The following is a 17,449-nucleotide window of genomic DNA, read 5'->3' on the forward strand; positions in this document are numbered from 1 at the left end:
GTGTGGAGGCATCTCAGCCTCGCCTGCAGCATCCTGCCCGTGTTTCCATGCTGCTCGCCCCTCCCCAGGCTCCTCAGAGAGGACAGTGGTGTCTGCACCCCGCCCCGGAAGACCAGGCAAGTACGTCCCCCCATCACTCTGATCACAGCCCACCTGAGACAAAGACCCTCCAGGTCACCTAGGGAGTGAGTCTGTGCAGCTTCGAGGGCAGCAGCCGGCAGTGTCACTGGGAGTCCAGGCAATTCAGACGCCAGAGGCGCTGGTGCCTACCTTCCCACACTCTGATGGTGCTAGAAAACGGCAAGTAAAAGACCCTATAAGAATGGGTGAGGATTTTTTGTGGTAGATTTCCCAGGGAAAAATGGGAACTATATTAGATTGGACCTGGCAAGAGGGAAGATCTGACCCTTAGGACCTGTCAGAATTCTAAATTAACCTTCATTTATGCCAGAGTGAATTTTAAATAGGTGTATAAACCTCAGTTCACCTATACTCCTCAATGAAAAGCAAGTATGTAAATGAAATAAAATAAGTACTACTGTTGCATAAGTAATTTGAATTCTATTACAAACTAAGACATAATGGACTATAGAGGACAAAGAAGCTTGGATCCTCCCTTAAAGTCAATGGGGAGGTTGTAGAGAAGCTAATATCACCTACAAAGAGGAGAAAGTCATTGCCCTCCATCAGGAAAGGAAAATGTGACTTAAGGCTATTGTTGCAGGTAAAGCTTCCATAAAACGGTTTAATGCATCCTTTTTTTAATAAATACTCTCTGTGGCTGTGTGCAGGAGGTAGTATTAGGATAGGCCTCACTCTTAAAATGATGAAATTGAGTTCCGTGTAAATTTATAGAGGATAAAGAAAATAAAAATATGCTCTTGTAAGTCATATGGGACAGAGGAATTTTAAAATCAAGAGAAAGAAAGTCTCTAACCTTCTCAGGTCTGAACTGCTCAGTTTCAGGCTCTCTTGGAAAAGGTGAGTATTAACACTCACTTACATTCAATATCCTGTAAATAAAATATCACACGATGAAAAAGCAAAAGCATTCTCTATGGCAGCCACTGGAAAATAATAGATGATTGATAAAACATTATTTAACAATAACACTGCTTAAAACATCGAACTATCACACATGATTTGGAGTAGATTTATAGACGGTGACTTTTCATGCGAGCGTTTTGTTTTGCTTATCTTTTGAGACTTGTCTCCAGGGAGAACGACACGTCTTTCAGCCCAGAACAGAGCAGACATGAAACGGCACCTTTGCAAGCAAAGGAACCTGGCCTTTCTCTTTTAATTCTATCCCTGTACCAATGAAATATTAACTGATTCAGTGCATCTAATTCAAAGACCACGAAAGCAGTGAAGGGAACAGACAGTAGCAAGATTCCATGTCTTTTTAACGACAGGACGTAGCCTGTGGGCACGTGATAAGGAAGCATCACTTAGTAATAGTCGCAGGAAAGGAAGAGACTTCTAAGCACCACCGGCAGATTTTCTGTGGAACGAAGTCAGTGTCTGAATGCATGCGATGCGTTTCCCCACAGTCCTCATTTCCAAAGCCCTCTATCTGCTGACACAGCTGACCCCTGGTAGGGCTGAAAATCCGTTACCCTATTGCTGCTTCTTCCATGGGGACAGCAAGGGGATTCTGCCTAAACGGGGCATTCACAGGAGAGACGGCTGTAGGCAGAGGTGGATTTTCAAGCGCGTCCTGTGTCAGATGCACAGAGATTTGAAGAATAAATGGAGGATTGGTGAAGGTGAAGTTTGAGGAAGATTTACCTTGGTCCGTAAAGGATAGGCTGACATGCCAGGCAGTCCCTTCGGCAGAGAAGCCTCCGTGTCAGAGGACATGGGAATTTCAGTCAGCACCGTCCCTCCAGCCAGTGGACGGTCACCATGGCCACTCCCTTTCCCCTTTGTGATCTGCCCGTGCAGTTACGACTCGCATGTTCACAGGAAGCAGACAGGTGACAGACCCCCAACGGTCAGCCGCACGAAAATCCCCTCAAACTGGGTGCCTGGGGCTCACGGTGCTTCTTCCACTGATGCCAACTGTGGACGTCTTGACCACTTCATCCACCGTTCACAATTTCACATAAAACATCACTTCTGACAAATTAACTCATTTACAGCAAAACGGTAAAGCAATGTTGGATTTGCTGATCCGATCATGTTCCCAGTAATAGAGTGACTGTATAATTATCATCCCAAACTGGACAGTTCTGCACTCAAAAGGGGGTGCTGTTGATAATCTTCTGAGGAAATGTGTGATCCAGGACTTTCCAGCCGGGAGGGTGGCCCTGGCTGTCTCTCACTGGGGATGGTCGAACGCCTAGTGGTGATTCTAGCTGCCAAGACGCGTGGCGCTCTGCTTCACCTTGAGCGGGCTGACCTTATTCATTTCATTCCTCATTTACACTTCAGCTGTTTTATGAGTGTGGAGGGATGTGTGCCCCCGGGAAGGGCTCCAGCTCACATCACACTAGGAGTTGCATCGTAGGGGAAACAACAGAGCAGACAAGTCCAGGATACGTAAGCTCTGGGAACCAGAAAATGGACTGGATTTTCTCCATGGACTCTGAGAATTTAACTAAGGATTTAGACATTTTCTGCAGAAAAATTACCTGTAAACAGACTGAAGAAGAAACTTGGTGATTTCCAGAGCTTCATGGACCTACTGAGGCCACCACAGATAGCAGCTTCAGAAACCTTGATTTTTGTCAAAAAGGAAAAGATGTATCCAGTTGGCTTTTAGTTAAATGACCAACCCATCAAAGTATGTTGTCAATTTTTCCTGCTTCTCAATAGTTAAATTCACTCTGCTGTCAAAGGAGAAAGTGCGTCATCACCATATTATTAATTAATCATTCCATCCAGGTCACAATTAACAATCCAGAGACATACTATGCAGAATTACATTTGGATTTGTGTGTGGAGGGAGATCTGTGATTCAAAACAAACTATCATTTGTGTTCACTGTAAATTTGTATTCTAGATTAGGTACTGCATTCATCTTCTTATGATATTCCTTCAGATATTATAGAAACTCAGCAGCTCTAATCACAAAGTTTGCGATAACAAAAATGTCATGCTTCTTGGAAGTTGCATGATTTCAAAGCAATGACTGAAGAAAAGATACAACGATCACGCACGAATATAGCGACCTGCAAGCCACTAACACGGCCCGGAAGTCGGGTGTAAGGAGGACTCCCCGAGCGGGACCTCCAGCTGCTGACTCCTGCTGGCCCCCAAGCACCCTCTCCCCTCCTTTGCAGAGCTGTAGAATTTCCATGAACTGAAGCTGGAGGAGAGGGCGACTCAGGACAACCGAAGGGGCCGGGAAGGGACTCTGGGAACCCAGACAGACCCCAACACGGATGCCAGGTGTCGCCAAGTGACAGACACACAACCAGAAGGTGCAGCCCTCTTCCCAAGGTTTGTGCACACCCAGTTTGACCTTCAATCGATCACTTCCTTTTCCCTTTTTGGGTTAAAGTCCTTGTTAACACTGCCATTGACCGCGTGGAGGTGGGGATAAGCTTGGTGCCCAGGAAGAAGAGAAAAGGGTTTGGTAAAAGCCCAACTCACACCTGCCTCCTGTCACTGGTCAGAAGTGTCTACCTCCTTCCGAGGAGTAACTGTACATCCTATATTCTCGAATAGACTGGAGGCAATTTAGGACAAAGAGAAACATGAACCTGGCAAGTTAAAAAATCAAGGAAGCAAAGCTGAATGCTGTTCACATTTTCAGTAACAGACCTATTTATTAGGCAACCTAGATCTCCAGCTTCAGAATAGAATATCTGTGTAAATACTTTATGTTTAATGAATGCAGGAATATTTACATTAGAAGCAATAATTTGAATTACAGAGTGACAGTGATTGGATACGAACTGGCTGTAGACCTTTAAACCTCTTCCAAGATGCAGTATTCAACGTGCAGTGGAATTCAGAGAAGCAAATAAAATATTCTATTGTTGTTGTTCTATTTAGAAGGTTCTATTGTTGTTCTATTTAGAACAACACCGTCCCCAAAATAAAAGAAACGGCACTGTCATGACGAGAGTACCGGATGTATGTCCCTTCACCTCCATCTGCACGGCTTCCCCATGTGCAGAAAAGAGCTGGAAACAGATAGAATATCCGTCTTATGCATTAAAAGAAATTTGAAAAGAAGATGCCCTGGGGATAGTTGGGATAAAACAGTATAGAAATAGTAATAGGCATTATTTGGCAAGGCAGTGAAGGCGTCTCAGTACAGTCCGCAAAAAATTACATCAGAAAGGCCTTAGTGTGCTCATTCACACAGGAGTAAACTAGTGCTCAGATAATTAAAAACTAATAGTCGCAAGGTCATGCAGCCAACAAGGGGAAAATTCACATTCAAATTGTTCCCTTTGATCTAAAGTCCATTTTCATTCCACTGTTCCCAGTGCTTTATCACAGTAGAAAAAAGGACATGAAAGATCCTCTCTCTGCACTGAACGATCCCCCTGGGAGTGGTTATGGGCTGAGCTGTGCCTGCCCAAAATTCGTGTGTTGGGGTCCCACCCCCAGAACCTCAGAATGGGATGATATTCGGAAATATGGCCTTTACTTAAGGTAAAATGAGATTACGTGGGAGGGCTGTAGTCCAACATGGCTGAAGCCCTTAAAAGAAGAGGAGATTGGGACGCAGACAGGCACAGAGGGATGACCAGGTGAGGACACAGGGAGAAGACAGGGGTCTCCAAGCCAAGGAGAGAGGCCTCGGAGGAAACCAACTTGTGGACACCCTGACCTCAGACTTCCAGCCTCCAGGATTGTAAGGTAGTGAATTTCTGTCCTTTAACCCACCTGGTCCGTGGTATTTTGTTACGGCAGCCCACGCAGAATGTTATGCAGAAAATCATCTGGCAGCTCTCACAGAAGGGTTAAGATGTCCCACGTGAAGGCTGTCTTCAGCCTCTCTAAATGTCCCAGGAGACGTCAGTGTGAACTGATCACCACGTGTCACGCTGTCATTTTACACCAGTAAGAAGGGTGTAATATTCGGGGAACCCTGCCGCCTCCATAGTGCAGGAGCCCGCAAACCTCCCAACACCAATCTTCGTGGCAGAGCGCCGGCCCTAGCGTTCAAGGACCCCCGAAGGCTTATCTGCGTATTGAAAGCCCAGAAGTGACCACCTGCTGGCTTCTGCTTGCTTCACAAGCAGGCTTTTCCTGGCTGCACCTCATGCCTTGGGGCTTTTGACCTTCTGTGGCACCAGGACAATAGCAGTTGCCCCTAAATGAATAAGGTGAGAGATACTCAACAGAATGTCTTTGGCCCATTAATTGGGTAAAAATGAGCCAATGATTGCTTGAAGCAGAGGTGGAAATTTCCTTGTGTTTAACAACTGCATTTAAAATTATATCTTACTTGTCTCAAATGTCTTAAAAATAAGTGAGATGATAAACCCCACGGCCGAGCACAGGAAAGCCCACGTGAATGAATAATGTTGCTGCCGTATCAGTAAACAAACGATGCTGCAGCCGTCGAGCCATCCACCGCTCCAGCTGCCGGAGGGTGAGCTCTGAGGATGCCCACTGCCACGCCCTCAGCCCCTGCAGCCACTCCCTGAAGACGGGGCCCCCTGAGGGCACTCAGGATGGGAAAGCACAGGACACTGGCCCCAGGTAGCTGAGGTGCGGATCAAAGGAACGATTCCGGTGAGCGCAGACTCTTGCATCTTCCCATGCATAGAAAAGGGCTGAATTCATTAACCTGAGATGTCTGGTTTTCTTTAATGAACAGTCATCTTTGATGTTCCGACTGCCTGGTCTCTGTGGCAAAAACCCCTGTAGATCCTGGTTCCTCCCCGACCTCTGCACAGCGGTCCCTCAGCGCTACTGACAGGCTGCGTCCTGGGCTTACGTCCTCAGTTTTGTCCGCCAAATAAACATCATCCTCAACTTTTAGGTTGTGCATTATTTTTCAGTCGACACCCACAACGCCTTCTCCACTGGCTCTGGACTCTTAGAGGGACTCACCGGTGGCTGCTGTGAAGGCAGCGAGCTCCCTGAGGGGACAGGAGCCCAGAGAGCTGACCCGGTCACTTCCCGGGGCGGGTTGTCATAGGAACAGGAGGAGTGAACAGCGGCTGCTAAGGCATCCGGCTTGCCCTGCGTTAGACACAGTCAGCTACTCTAACTCGGCCCTTCTCCAGCGACACTGCCCTGGAGCTGGCATTGGCAGGAAGCCGAGAACCCTGCTCTTTATGCCCTAGTGTAAGAAGCCATCGTTAGCGAGGAGAAAAACTGCCTTTGAAGTCGTTGCTTTCTCCAGCCCGTCTCCCTGACAGGTCAGGGTAGTAAATACTGAGTATAAACATCCAACATCAGAGTTGAGAGCAGTCACTGCAGGATGGCAGACTCATTCTCAAACAGCTCCGTCTTCTAACCAAATCCTCACCTGGACAGATGGTTTAACAGTCACAGCATTTCTGGCCCTCATCCCACAACTCCAGCTTTGCCTTAGAGGAGAGCTGAACCTGACGTAAGACCCGAACGTCAACTCAAGAAAGGCAGGTTGTTGGTCTGCAGAATTGTTGGAGAGTTGCATTCTGAGACAAGGCTGTGCTTGTGAAGAGAATCAGGCATTAAGCCAACGGTTTGCTACTCTGGGGAAGAGCTGTCTCCTGTGCAAAGAAGCGTTTTCTAATTAGAGGGGACCATTTGGGAGGAGGCCGATGGCGGAAGAGTAATAGCCTCTGGAATCAGCTGAGTCTCCCCCGGATCCGGACTGTCTCCCTGGCTGTCACGCTAGGCAGTGTATTTACTTCCCTGAGTCTCAGTTTCCTCACTGCACAGTGAATCCACAACATCCATCCCCTCAGTGGTTTAGGAGCATTTAAGTAATAGGTCGACATAGAGGTTTCTGCTTCTGGTAGCGGTCAGCTACACCCCCATCCTGTCAACCTCTTTCAGACGAGGAAGGCTGTGGCCTGTGAAGCAGGACTGAAGTCACTTAAGAGGCCCCAGAAGGGCAGTTTTGAGATGATGCAGGTGTCAGCAGCTTTCGGCAGGAACGAGCTCTCTGCAGGAGGCCCCTTCTGTCTTGTCACTAAACTTAGACCAGCCACCCCCATGCTCTGCTTGTCTCCGACCCAAGCACACCTTTCAAATCTCTTGGTCACACAAAGCCTTGCCTAATCTTGTTTCCTTCCGTAGATCAAGGAAGTAAAGATGAAGAATAAGTGATTAACAGATGATCAGATCTTTCCCCAGCTTCCCCTTTCAGGAATCTTGTGAACAAACTGTGAACAAGACAGCAACTAAAGAGCTAGCCACGGAGTCGACAGCCTGCACACAGTGGGGGATTGCGATGAGTCTGATCTCCCACCTCCACGATTTAACTGAGATTACGTCCCCACTCTCCCTTTAAAAGCTTGCATGGCCGGGCAGAATCTTCGGGGTTGGTTTTGGGGATACCCAGTCCACCTTCTCCCCAGATTGCTGGCTTTCTGATTAAAAGCAATGTTTCCCATTTCCACCAAAACTTACCTTTTGAATACTGAGTTTTGAGCAGCAGGCAGCTGGACCTGAGTTCCGTAACACAGGTATCATACCCTCGGGGAGGGGAGGACATATATTACTTCCTCCCTAAGATAGTGGCAATTGAAACCTACAACCTGAGCTCCTCCTGAGGTTTCCTTCTTTTTTTCCCATCCACCGTGTTCAGAACCCCTTCCTCCCACTTGCTGTGTCCGCTCCTCCTGAGGTTTCCTTCTTTTTTTCCCACCCACCGTGTTCAGAACCCCTTCCTCCCACTTGCTGTGTCCATGTCCGGAGCAGGCACCCTTGGGTGTGGCAGAGTTATCTGTTACACAGGTTGTGGGTTAACTGCGTCCCCCAAAGATATGTTCAAGCTCTAGTCCCCGTGAATGGGAGCCTATTGGAAACAGGGCTTTGCAGATGTGATCAAGCTAGGATGAGGCTCTACTGGAGGAGGGTGGACCCTGACTCAGTGACCGGTGCCCTGATGAGAAGGTGGGGGCACATGTGACAGTGGAATGTAGGGCTTGCCACCCTCCGTGGGAAGCTGAAAAGGCAGCAGGGACCTTGCCCCCCTCCTTGAGGGAGTTTGGCCCCGCTGCCCCGGGGCTTTGGACCTCCAGCCTCCAGACTGAGAGGGGCTGTCTCCTGCTGTTTTAAGCCCCCTGTCGGGTGTTCCGTCAGCGCAGCCACAGGAAAGAACACAGTGCTGGCTATGCAGCAGGTTGGGCCCTGGAGACGCCCCCCGTCCAGGTTCAGTCTGGAGGTGTCCTGGGGTGTGAGGTGTGACTCGTATGCTGCTGGACGGTCCAGGGCTTCCCGGCTTCACCCCTTGGCCCTTCCTGCAGAATGGCGGAGGGCACGATTTGCTGGGCCAGAAACCCCCCTTTACAGCTGGAGCTGCCTGGCAAAGGCCAAAGCAAACGGTTTTCTGGTTACAACGACTCTAAGACTTGTATAAAATCGAGCCCTTGTTGGGAGTCTCTGATCTGATGGCATCTACCCCAGTCCCTGCCTTTGTAGACCCACATCAGTGACACATGCAAAGGCCAAAGCCCACCTGGCTGAGCCCAGGTCTGCAAACCATCACAGTCGAAACACCTGCTTGCCCCACCTAGGAGCCCACGGCTGACCTGAGTCCACAGCCGGCCCGAGGAGTCCCCAGCCTGGCAGCCCCAATTGTGACACATGAAGGTACAATTGTGACACATGATTTAAACCCTCAACTTCCATTTAAAAAATTCTCAGTATGTCCAGGCAATGCACAAAATGTTGTGAGTTTGACAAAGGTCAATAAACACATCGTCTCCTATGTCTGAGACAGAAACATAAATCAATGGAAACAGCACATGGCAATGTGCCCTGTAATCCATGTAGTTACAAACTCCTCCAAGAGCCCTGAGGTCAGGAGACACTAACAGAACAGTGAAAATATAAATTGAAGATGAGATATTAATTTGTTGTATTTTATCTATAAAGCTTTTATTATCCATAATTATGGACTTTTCACAAGCACATTTCTAAATGACTATAATTTTGTAAAGGCAATCTGTGAAAAAAAGAGTCATAAATAACAGATTTGGCTATTCCATAATTCTCAGAAGTATTTCTCCACCTAAAATTAAATGGTATAAATTAAAACCTCTCAATTCAACAACTATGAATATATGAAAATGCATTTGTTGCAAACAACTTTACCTAATTTATGTTTTTAAAGCTGGCTGTGTCTGCGGTGTAAAGACTGGACTGTGGGAGAGTGAGGCCAGGAGGACAGAGCCGTCTTATCCAGCGAGGGATGGGCAGGGCGGGGACGCGATGGTGGCGGCCGCCATAGAGACCTCCCCACCCTGGAAGCCGGAGTTGCCAAGCATGGAGTTTCTGGAAAGCTCCTCAGGCAGCAAGGAAGAGAAACCCTGGTGCAGCCTGGCTCACATGTTTGGGTTCAATCCTGGCTTGATTTCCCCAGTCAGGGAGGCCACCTGCCATGAGCTCACTTTCTCCCTCCCCCCTGCCGCTCTGCAGGTGCCAAGTACCCTCAAGGTGGCGACAGGCTGCAGTCCTTTTCCTCACACCCTCCCCCAGGTCCACCCAGAGAACGGGGTCCGTCTCTTCACCTGACTGAGTGCCTGCGAGCCAGGGGCTTCCCTGTTAGTCTGCAGACACAGGGCAGGATGCCAAGTATTGATTCCATTAATTCTGTGTCTTGAATCAACAGAGAATTCAGGATTCCCTGATTGGTGTGAAAATAAAGGGAACCTCATTTAACATGGAAACGGGAAGCAGAAGGGGATACGCTCAGGCAGGTACCACTCCGGCCCTCTGCAGACCCAACAGGAGGAACGTCCCTACTTAAGACCGGCAGGGGAGGGAAGATTTTCTCCCCGCCTGGCAACAGCTCAGCCAATGAGAGACTGTCACCACTCATCCAATGAGAAACCACCACTGCCCAGCCAATAGGAACCCCTCAGCACCCTTCACGCTCCCTTTCCTCCAATGGACTTTCCTTCAAAGCAGCTCTTTCCACTTCCCCCTTTTTCTTTATAAAATGACACCCTCCTGTCCTTTGTTTGCCCAACTTGCCTGTGGTTTTGCCTTAGATTATATGTCCCAAGCTGCAATTCCTTTCTATTCCGGAACAAAGCCATTTAGCTGGTAAAACTACTGGCCGTTTTGTTTTTAAGGTCCATGTGAGCTAGAAGCAATCAGCACCCACTTCTGGAGCTGACGGTAGAGTGAGCATCTGGAGACCCTGATTTCTCAGAGGGGCAGGGGCACTGTCCCCTCTGTCCCACTCCATCCACCGACGTCCAGGTAACTGTCCCCCTCCGTGCAGGGCACTGTGCCCCTCTCTGGGGTCCAGGTCACTGTCCCCTTCTGTCTCCCGGAGTCCAGGTCACTGTCCCCCGTTTTCCTCAGTGTCCAGGTCAATTCCCTCTCTGTCCCCCGCCCGAGTCCAGGACACTGTCCCTTTCTGTCCCCGGGATCCAGGTCACTCTCCCCTATGTTCCTAGGGGTCCAGGTCACTCTCCTGAGCGATACCCCCACGCCCCCAGCCCTAGGCGTTGCGCGGGGAGGAGGCGGGGACGCCCACTAGCCCCCAGTCCTCCGAGCTGCCATTTATGAGAGCCCGCCACATAGGAAGAACTAAAACGTCCCTCTCGCAGCAGCTCGGGGGGGAAAAACAACGCTGGAAGCTACTCGTAATTCCCTTATATTTATTTTAACACCACGGAATCTCGCGAGATTTGAACCTGGTACCGGGAACTGGAGATATCGCGAGATGGCAGGTTGCCTGCCGCTTCCGGATACAGCAGGCATCGCGATAAGTGGAGATAACGCGAGAGGACACCAGAGGACTTCTTGACCTATCCGGGCGGGGCGGGGAAGACGAAAAGGTGGTGGTGAGGCAGGGCCTTTCCGGAGGCGATGCCGTCTGCATTCTCAGTCAGCAAGTTCCCCGTCAGCATCCCCGCCGTGATCACGGTAAGTCGTTGCCTCCTTGGCCGTCAGTTCGGTCGCTGTCGGCTGGGGCCTCTCCAAATTTCCCAGCCTCCGCCGGGGACGCCGGCGGCGCCGGACGGGAGGCGTGGGTGGGGGGTGCAGGGGCGGGGCCTGTACCTGGGTGGGCGCGGCGTGGCGTGGCGGTGGGGCCGGGGCGTCGGGGCGGGACGAGATTGGAGGACCTTCAGGCTGGCGGGATGCTGAGGTGCGGGGCGTTCGGGGGTCGGGGGTTTGCGGGGAGAGCTGGGGCCTCGTGGCGGCGAGGAGCGGGGAGGTGGGCCGTCCTGGGCTGGGATGGGGGGTCCGGCTGGCGTGGACCCGCTGTGGGCAGAGTGGCAGGGCGCGGGCCGCTCCCCCAGCACCCGTGGCCCCGGGGGACCTGAGCCTCAAGGAGGGGGTCCGAGTTCAGGGGTGCGGACGAGCCCACCTCTAGAGTTGAGCGGACGTGCGGTCGCAGCACTGTCTGGAGGGCAGGAGAAAACCACATCTTGCCAGTTTGGGTGGCCCAGGTTTCTGAGGCTTTAATCACTGCTCGGAGGAACTGGTAGCTTTGCCTCTGGGGGCGACCGAGTGCAGCCAGGCACCGCTTTCTCATCTCCCCGTGGAGGAGGGTCTTTCGATTCTCCCAGCTTGAAGCGCAGTTCTGTTCGACAGGTAGGAAAGCCTTCAGTCCTGTGTGGAGGGACAGCCAGGCACGGCCGGGTGACAGTCCTTGGACGTGGGTGCAGTGGGGGTCCCTGCTCCCCCTCCCCTCCCCGTGTCCTGTGAGGCTTGGCGGCCGCTCGGGACGGGCTCAGAGGAGAGGCGGTGTGAAGCCTGGTCCAGTGCAGGTGGGCCCTGACGAGGTTCTGCTGTGTGTCCTCCAGCAGACGGACTGGACGGAGCCCTGGCTCGTGGGGCTGGCTGCCTTCCACGTGCTCTGCCTGCTGCTCACCTGCTTCTCATCGCGGAGGTACAAGCTGCAGGTGGGGCACTTCCTGTGTCTGGGTGAGTACAGTTCTGCGGCTCGGATCGCTGTGCGCTGCGGCAGCGCGTGTGCCTGTTCTCCCTGTAGCCTCAGTGATATGTGAATATATTTGTAAGGCCTCCCAACTCTCCTGCCTTGTGTTCTGCTTTGATCGCTTGTGGGTACTATAAAGATAAGGTACATTTTGGATATTGGATTTCAAAGGCGTCTCAAGCACCTGTTGTGTTCCTGGGAGGGTGCTGAATACCAGTTACACAAACGAGAGCTGGGTTTGCTGAAACGCCGACTCTGTACAAGAGGCTCCTCTGGGCGCTTAGCTGCCCTGCCTGCTCTGGGAGGGAGTGCAAACCAGGAAGGAAAGCGCTGTGGTGCAAAAATAACACATTGCCTGAGTCAGTTTTGAAGGTAAGGTCTACAGGGTTTTAGAGAAGACGCAGAGCTGTGGGGAGTCGTTGAGAAAGGTTTCACAGAGAAGGTCAAGTCATGGTAGGGGGTGTAAGGGGTGAGTAGAATCTCTTTTCTAGGGTGAGGAGCAGATGTCGGGCCCAGGCCTGGCATCTGGGGCGGAGGCAGCCGGTGAGAGCACAGGGGCGACGTCAGGTGTCAGAGAAACCACGTTCTGATGCCGACTAGTTAGAAGTATGTTCAGCCAGGAGAGGTGGGCCAGGGCCTCAGAGGCTGTGCTGGGCTCTTCGTCTTGTGGACGTCGGGAAGATGCTGAAGATCTTGCTTGGTAGTTTAACGAAGTCCCAAAACTCACCTTAAATGTGATTTTTCAGTTGGCCTTGTGCAAGGTGGGAAGTCCAAACAAGAGGTCATCTTAGGACAGGCGCGAGGCAGCAGGCCTGCACCGGAAACGGTCCGGACGGTCAGGGGTGGCTGTCACTTCACTTCTTTACGTGGGAGCCCTAGGAAGGACCGCGAGGGGCGGACAGGACAGATGGGCTCCAGAGCCTCGTAGGGCTGGGGGTCCCCGGCGTCCACTGAGTAGCCACAGCCCTGCTGAGCATCATGGCAGGAAAGGCGGGAGCACCGTGAAACCCTGGGAGGGGCCGGACTTAAGTCACTGCCCTGACATTTAAACCGAGGGGGGAAGGATGCGGGGGAACCAGCCAGGCAGCAGGCGTTCGAGGGCCGGATGGGACACTGCAAGCCCCGGGAATAATGTGTGCAAAGGCCCCGAGGCAGGAAGCACAAAGAAGGTGGTGGCGTCATCCGCAGAGCCTCGTGCAAGGAGCCCATGTACTTGAAAAGCTTTGTGAACCTGGGCGCTGCGTGTGGGTTTGTTGTTTTCAAGGACGAACAGAGGGTGACTTTTAGCGTGGGGATGATAGATGCTGGTCTAAGCGCGTTTACACATCTGATGGCCCATTTGATTCTCACACCCACAGAAGACTTGCATGTTATTTGCTGCAGTCTTACAAACGAAGCACAGACTGGTTCACTGCGCCCCCAGCTCCTGAGTGGGGTGCATGGTGGATGCATCCCGTTGCCCTCTGGGGAGGTGCCTCTGCTGTGCTCAGGCCTCTCTTCTCCTCTCCCGTCTCCTTTCTTTGGCTTCCTTGATGTGCGCCTCAGGGTCCAGTCGTCGAGCGAGGGGTCAAGGATTGCTCTCCCCCATTTCACCCCAGGAACCGGGGTTTTGCACAGTTTTACAAGGCTGAGGTTCCTGGCGACCGTCCTCCCCTCCGCCAGCCCCATCCAGGCCCTGAGCAGCTCCTGGTGCTGGGCCAGCCTGCGGTCCTCCCGCCCTGGGCGGGGCTCCCCGCACTCCGGGTGGGACTGCGAGGGCCGACGGGGCTGTCCTCGGCTCCTGTCCCCTCGGGTCGGTGCTCCCTCCGTGTCTTTGCCGCCAGCACCACTGGGGGCTCCAGGCAGCCAGAGGGTGCAGGCAGGTGGCCTTCAGCTCTGGTCTCAGGGCCCTCGGGTTCCACTGCCGGCCTTGCACCCGATGTGTGACCTGCGGGGCAGGGAGGTCGGCAGATGGCCCAGTGTGGCCACTGTGGTGTCGGGGCAGGAAGCCTGGTCGTGGCGCCGCTCCACTGAGGGCTGGCCTGGTCTGACCGAGACCACCGGACTCGTGTGTCACCTCGGGTTTCTTTTCTGCGTAATGTGAAGTAGGAGTTACGTCTCATCCAACGTGGCATTGTTCTGTTACGTTTCTGTTACGTAGCATGTTGTGAAGGATGTATAAGGCTGTGGCGGTGGACTGGTCCCCTGAGTTCTCACATGGGCTTGCTTTCTTCTCAGTGACCTTAGTCTACTGCGCGGAGTACATCAATGAAGTGGCGGCAATGAACTGGAGGTGAACGGCCCCGGGCACGTGGACCTTGTGTGAGACCGTCCCCGTCAGCAGCAGAACACACCCAGGAAGCCCCCCGCTCTCGCTTATAAAGCAGCCCCAGTCCCGTCCACGTCCCAGCCTCCTTCACGATGAGCCTTGGACGGTGGTCACCGTCGGCCCTGGAGGCCCCCCGAACAGAAGCGCTCTTGTCTGTGACGGGGAGACCGAGATCCACCCACGATTTACTTGGTCCTGAAAACGCTGGTCCCTGGTTTCCGGGACACCGGCCATTCTGTCCTCGCCTGCGTGTCCTTTCCTGCTCACACACCTGGGCAACCCACTCCATGTCCAGTGAGCCCCATGAAGTCGACCCTTCCCCTGGGCCCCCCTTCCAGAACCGCCCCAGGCCTTCTGCTCCCTCGGGGCCCGCAGCTTCTCCTTCTGGCTTCTCAGGACGGGGTGCTCGCAGGTCAGGCAGGAACCCTCGGGAGGCTGGAACGAGTCGGCAGGGGAGCGCCGCCGTCCCTGTGTCCCCGCAACCCGGGGGACGACGTGGCCCGATCAGCACGCTGCCTCCCGGGTCTGCCCTCAGCACCCTGCCTGCACAGGTCTCAGAGCAGAGTGACAGCCACGCCCCGGCCGCCGCGCCCTCCCGGCGGCTTCAGACCCCTGTCATTGGGTCAGGAGCCCACCCTCGGCCCCCCCGCACCACCCGTCCCCCCGCTTTGTCTCTTCCGCTTCTAATTAGGACGCGCATCCTGACCACCCCTCGCTGTGGCCCCAGGGTGATGACTGTTGCTGAGTCAGTGACGTAAAGTTCGTGTCCTGCGCTGCCACTGAGAGGGACACCACGCTGTGTCCCCCTCTCCAGGGGCTCGGCCTGAGCTTGCATGGGGGCCGCAATGCCCCTGGAGGGTCTGGGAATCGTCCCCCACGGGGTTAGGAGGGTCGCCTCGTAAAGGGACTGAGGTCGCCATCGTGTGCAGGCGGGGCTCTGCCCGCACCTCGTCCTCGTGTGCGGAGGGGCTCCTGAGACAGAGAGTATCACGAGAACGCCATGTTGTGACGCTCCGTGATCTTTAAATCTTTCTTGAAACAGGTTGTTCTCGAAATACCAGTATTTTGACTCGAGGGGCATGTTCATCTCCATAGTGTTCTCGGCGCCCGTGCTGCTGAACGCCCTGGTCATCGTGGTACGTGTGTGCCGGAGCTTCGGGCCTCTGTCCTCCTCACACAGCCCGTGTCCACTTCTGACCACGTCTCTGCACGGTTCTTTCCAGGTCCTGTGGGTGCGCAAGGCCCTGACCGTGATGACCGACCTGAGGGCCCTGCAGCAGAGGAGGAGGGCCAGGGGCAGGCCCAGGAGGAGTGACGCCTCGGATCCGGCCTCGCGCGCTCCTGGACTGCACTTAGACCAGCCTTTAGGGCAGAGTTTGCCGCATGTCCACCAGGGCACTCGCCGGGCCTGCAGGGGGTCCCATCTCTCCAGTTAAGTTGTAAGCAAACGGAGCCGCGCACGTCGCCACACGTCCACGGGACTCCTGTGACCGTGTGAGCTACCAGACATCTGTCCACGTGGGGACGGTGACTGAGTGAGGGACAGTGCCATGCACGCGTGGGCACCTCCGTCACCCCCATCAACTCGCATCACCTCCATTACCCCTATCACGCCCGTCAACCTCCTGTCACCCCCATCACCTCCATCACCCCTGTCACCTCCATCACCCCTGTCACCCCCATCACCTCCATCACCCCTGTCACCTCCATCACCCCCGTCACCTCCGTCACCCTGGTCTGGTCTGCATAGCGGTGGCCTCTCCATGTGGTGCTGCCACAGGACAGAACACGAGGGGCTGCCTTTCCTTTCATCCAGTTAGAGATGTGACGACACTCGGAGGCCCTGGGTCGGAATCCACAGAAGCAGTGGCTGGATGAGCCCCTTGAGTTGTTTTTTGGAAGGAAAGTTGCCAGTAAAAACAGTCAACATTCACCTGTTTCAACTAACAGATTTTTTTATGGCAAATACAAATATCGATTGTATTCCTGTGTTCCACCTTCTTTTTACCCTTTGGGTGTCCTGGGACGTGATGCCGTTGGTTTATCGGAGCAGGTGCACTATTTCTCTGTGATGTCCACTCTGTAAACCAGCGTCTGTGCAGGACGCTCGTGGTCTTGTCACACCTGGAGCTGCAGCTGGAGGATGACGGGTGAGCAGCGCACCTGTCTAAACACACAGCGTTCAGTAAAGAGGATGCTGTTGGCTCCTGATTTGGGTTTACGAAAATAGTTTGTGAATAGTTACCATAATTTTAACAAGATAAGTGAAATACATTCGTCCGATTTCAAAAAGAAAAGAAAATTTGTTCATATGAAAGCTTTAGAAGCTCAAAAGGTGACACTTTGACAGATTATGAAATTAAATCTTGAAATCCAGATATATAAAGGTTTTATAGGTAGTTATAAACTCTGAGTAGAGAAATTATTTCCTGAATTTTGACATTAGTTGTAGAAGTGAGTGGGTAGAACTTCCTCGATAAATCTACTGGAGATCTTAACCTGAAATTTTTTCCAGTCCCTCCTTGATGTCTTAAACTTCTGTACTGAACGTTTTAAAAATCGGCTTAGGGGCTTCCCTGGTGGTGCAGTGGTTGAAAGTCCGCCTGCCGATGCAGGGGACACGGGTTTGTGTCCTGGTCTGGGAGGATCCCACATGCCGCGGAGCGGCTGGGCCCGTGAGCCATGGCCGCTGAGCCTGCGTGTCCGGAGCCTGTGCTCCGCAACGGGAGAGGCCACAACAGTGAGAGGCCCGTGTACCGCAAAAAAAAAAAAAAAAAAAAATCGGCTTAAAAAACAGCATCTCATGTGAAGTCAGATTTTAAATTTCTTGTACCTGACAGCATGCCTCATTTTGCATTTCTGGAAATTTCCAGTTCAGGGTGTCTAATGTTCTCATGGCTTCAGAAGAGTCCACTGCATCCCGAGTGATTTCCTCGGAGAGCAGGGCCGAGCTGGCCGGTGCCCTGGGAGCGCGGGTATGGTGGGAGGGGCTGAGGGCGAGATGGCTGGTCCCTTCCAGCCATGCGGTCAGGCCGGGGCCCAGGGGACAGAATGCATGGACAGGAACATTCTGGCCTCGGCCACACAAGCCAAGGAGGTTCTGGGGCATTTTC

At 52.8% G+C, this 17,449-nt stretch overlaps 1 protein-coding gene across 3 annotated transcripts; it reads left to right on the forward strand.

Annotated features, from left to right (window-relative positions):
* The first annotated feature begins 10,838 nt into the window (after positions 1–10,838).
* Positions 10,839–16,319, forward strand: TMEM18 (transmembrane protein 18). Of its 3 annotated transcripts, XM_067703833.1 has the most exons (6): positions 10,845–11,010; positions 11,895–12,015; positions 14,246–14,300; positions 15,379–15,472; positions 15,560–15,775; positions 16,153–16,319. In XM_067703833.1, exons 1-5 carry the CDS (start codon positions 10,954–10,956, stop codon positions 15,770–15,772), a joined length of 540 nt encoding a protein of 179 aa, XP_067559934.1. In that variant the 5' UTR covers positions 10,845–10,953; the 3' UTR covers positions 15,773–15,775; positions 16,153–16,319. The 3 variants fall into 3 exon arrangements, with proteins under 3 accessions (XP_067559935.1, XP_067559934.1, XP_067559933.1); XM_067703834.1 differs by having other exon boundaries at positions 10,839–11,010; positions 11,898–12,015; positions 15,560–16,319; XM_067703832.1 differs by having other exon boundaries at positions 10,846–11,010; positions 15,560–16,319.
* Positions 16,320–17,449: the final 1,130 nt, after the last annotated feature.

This window comes from Pseudorca crassidens, chromosome 14, assembly GCF_039906515.1.
Source record: "Pseudorca crassidens isolate mPseCra1 chromosome 14, mPseCra1.hap1, whole genome shotgun sequence".
NCBI lineage: Eukaryota > Metazoa > Chordata > Mammalia > Artiodactyla > Delphinidae > Pseudorca > Pseudorca crassidens.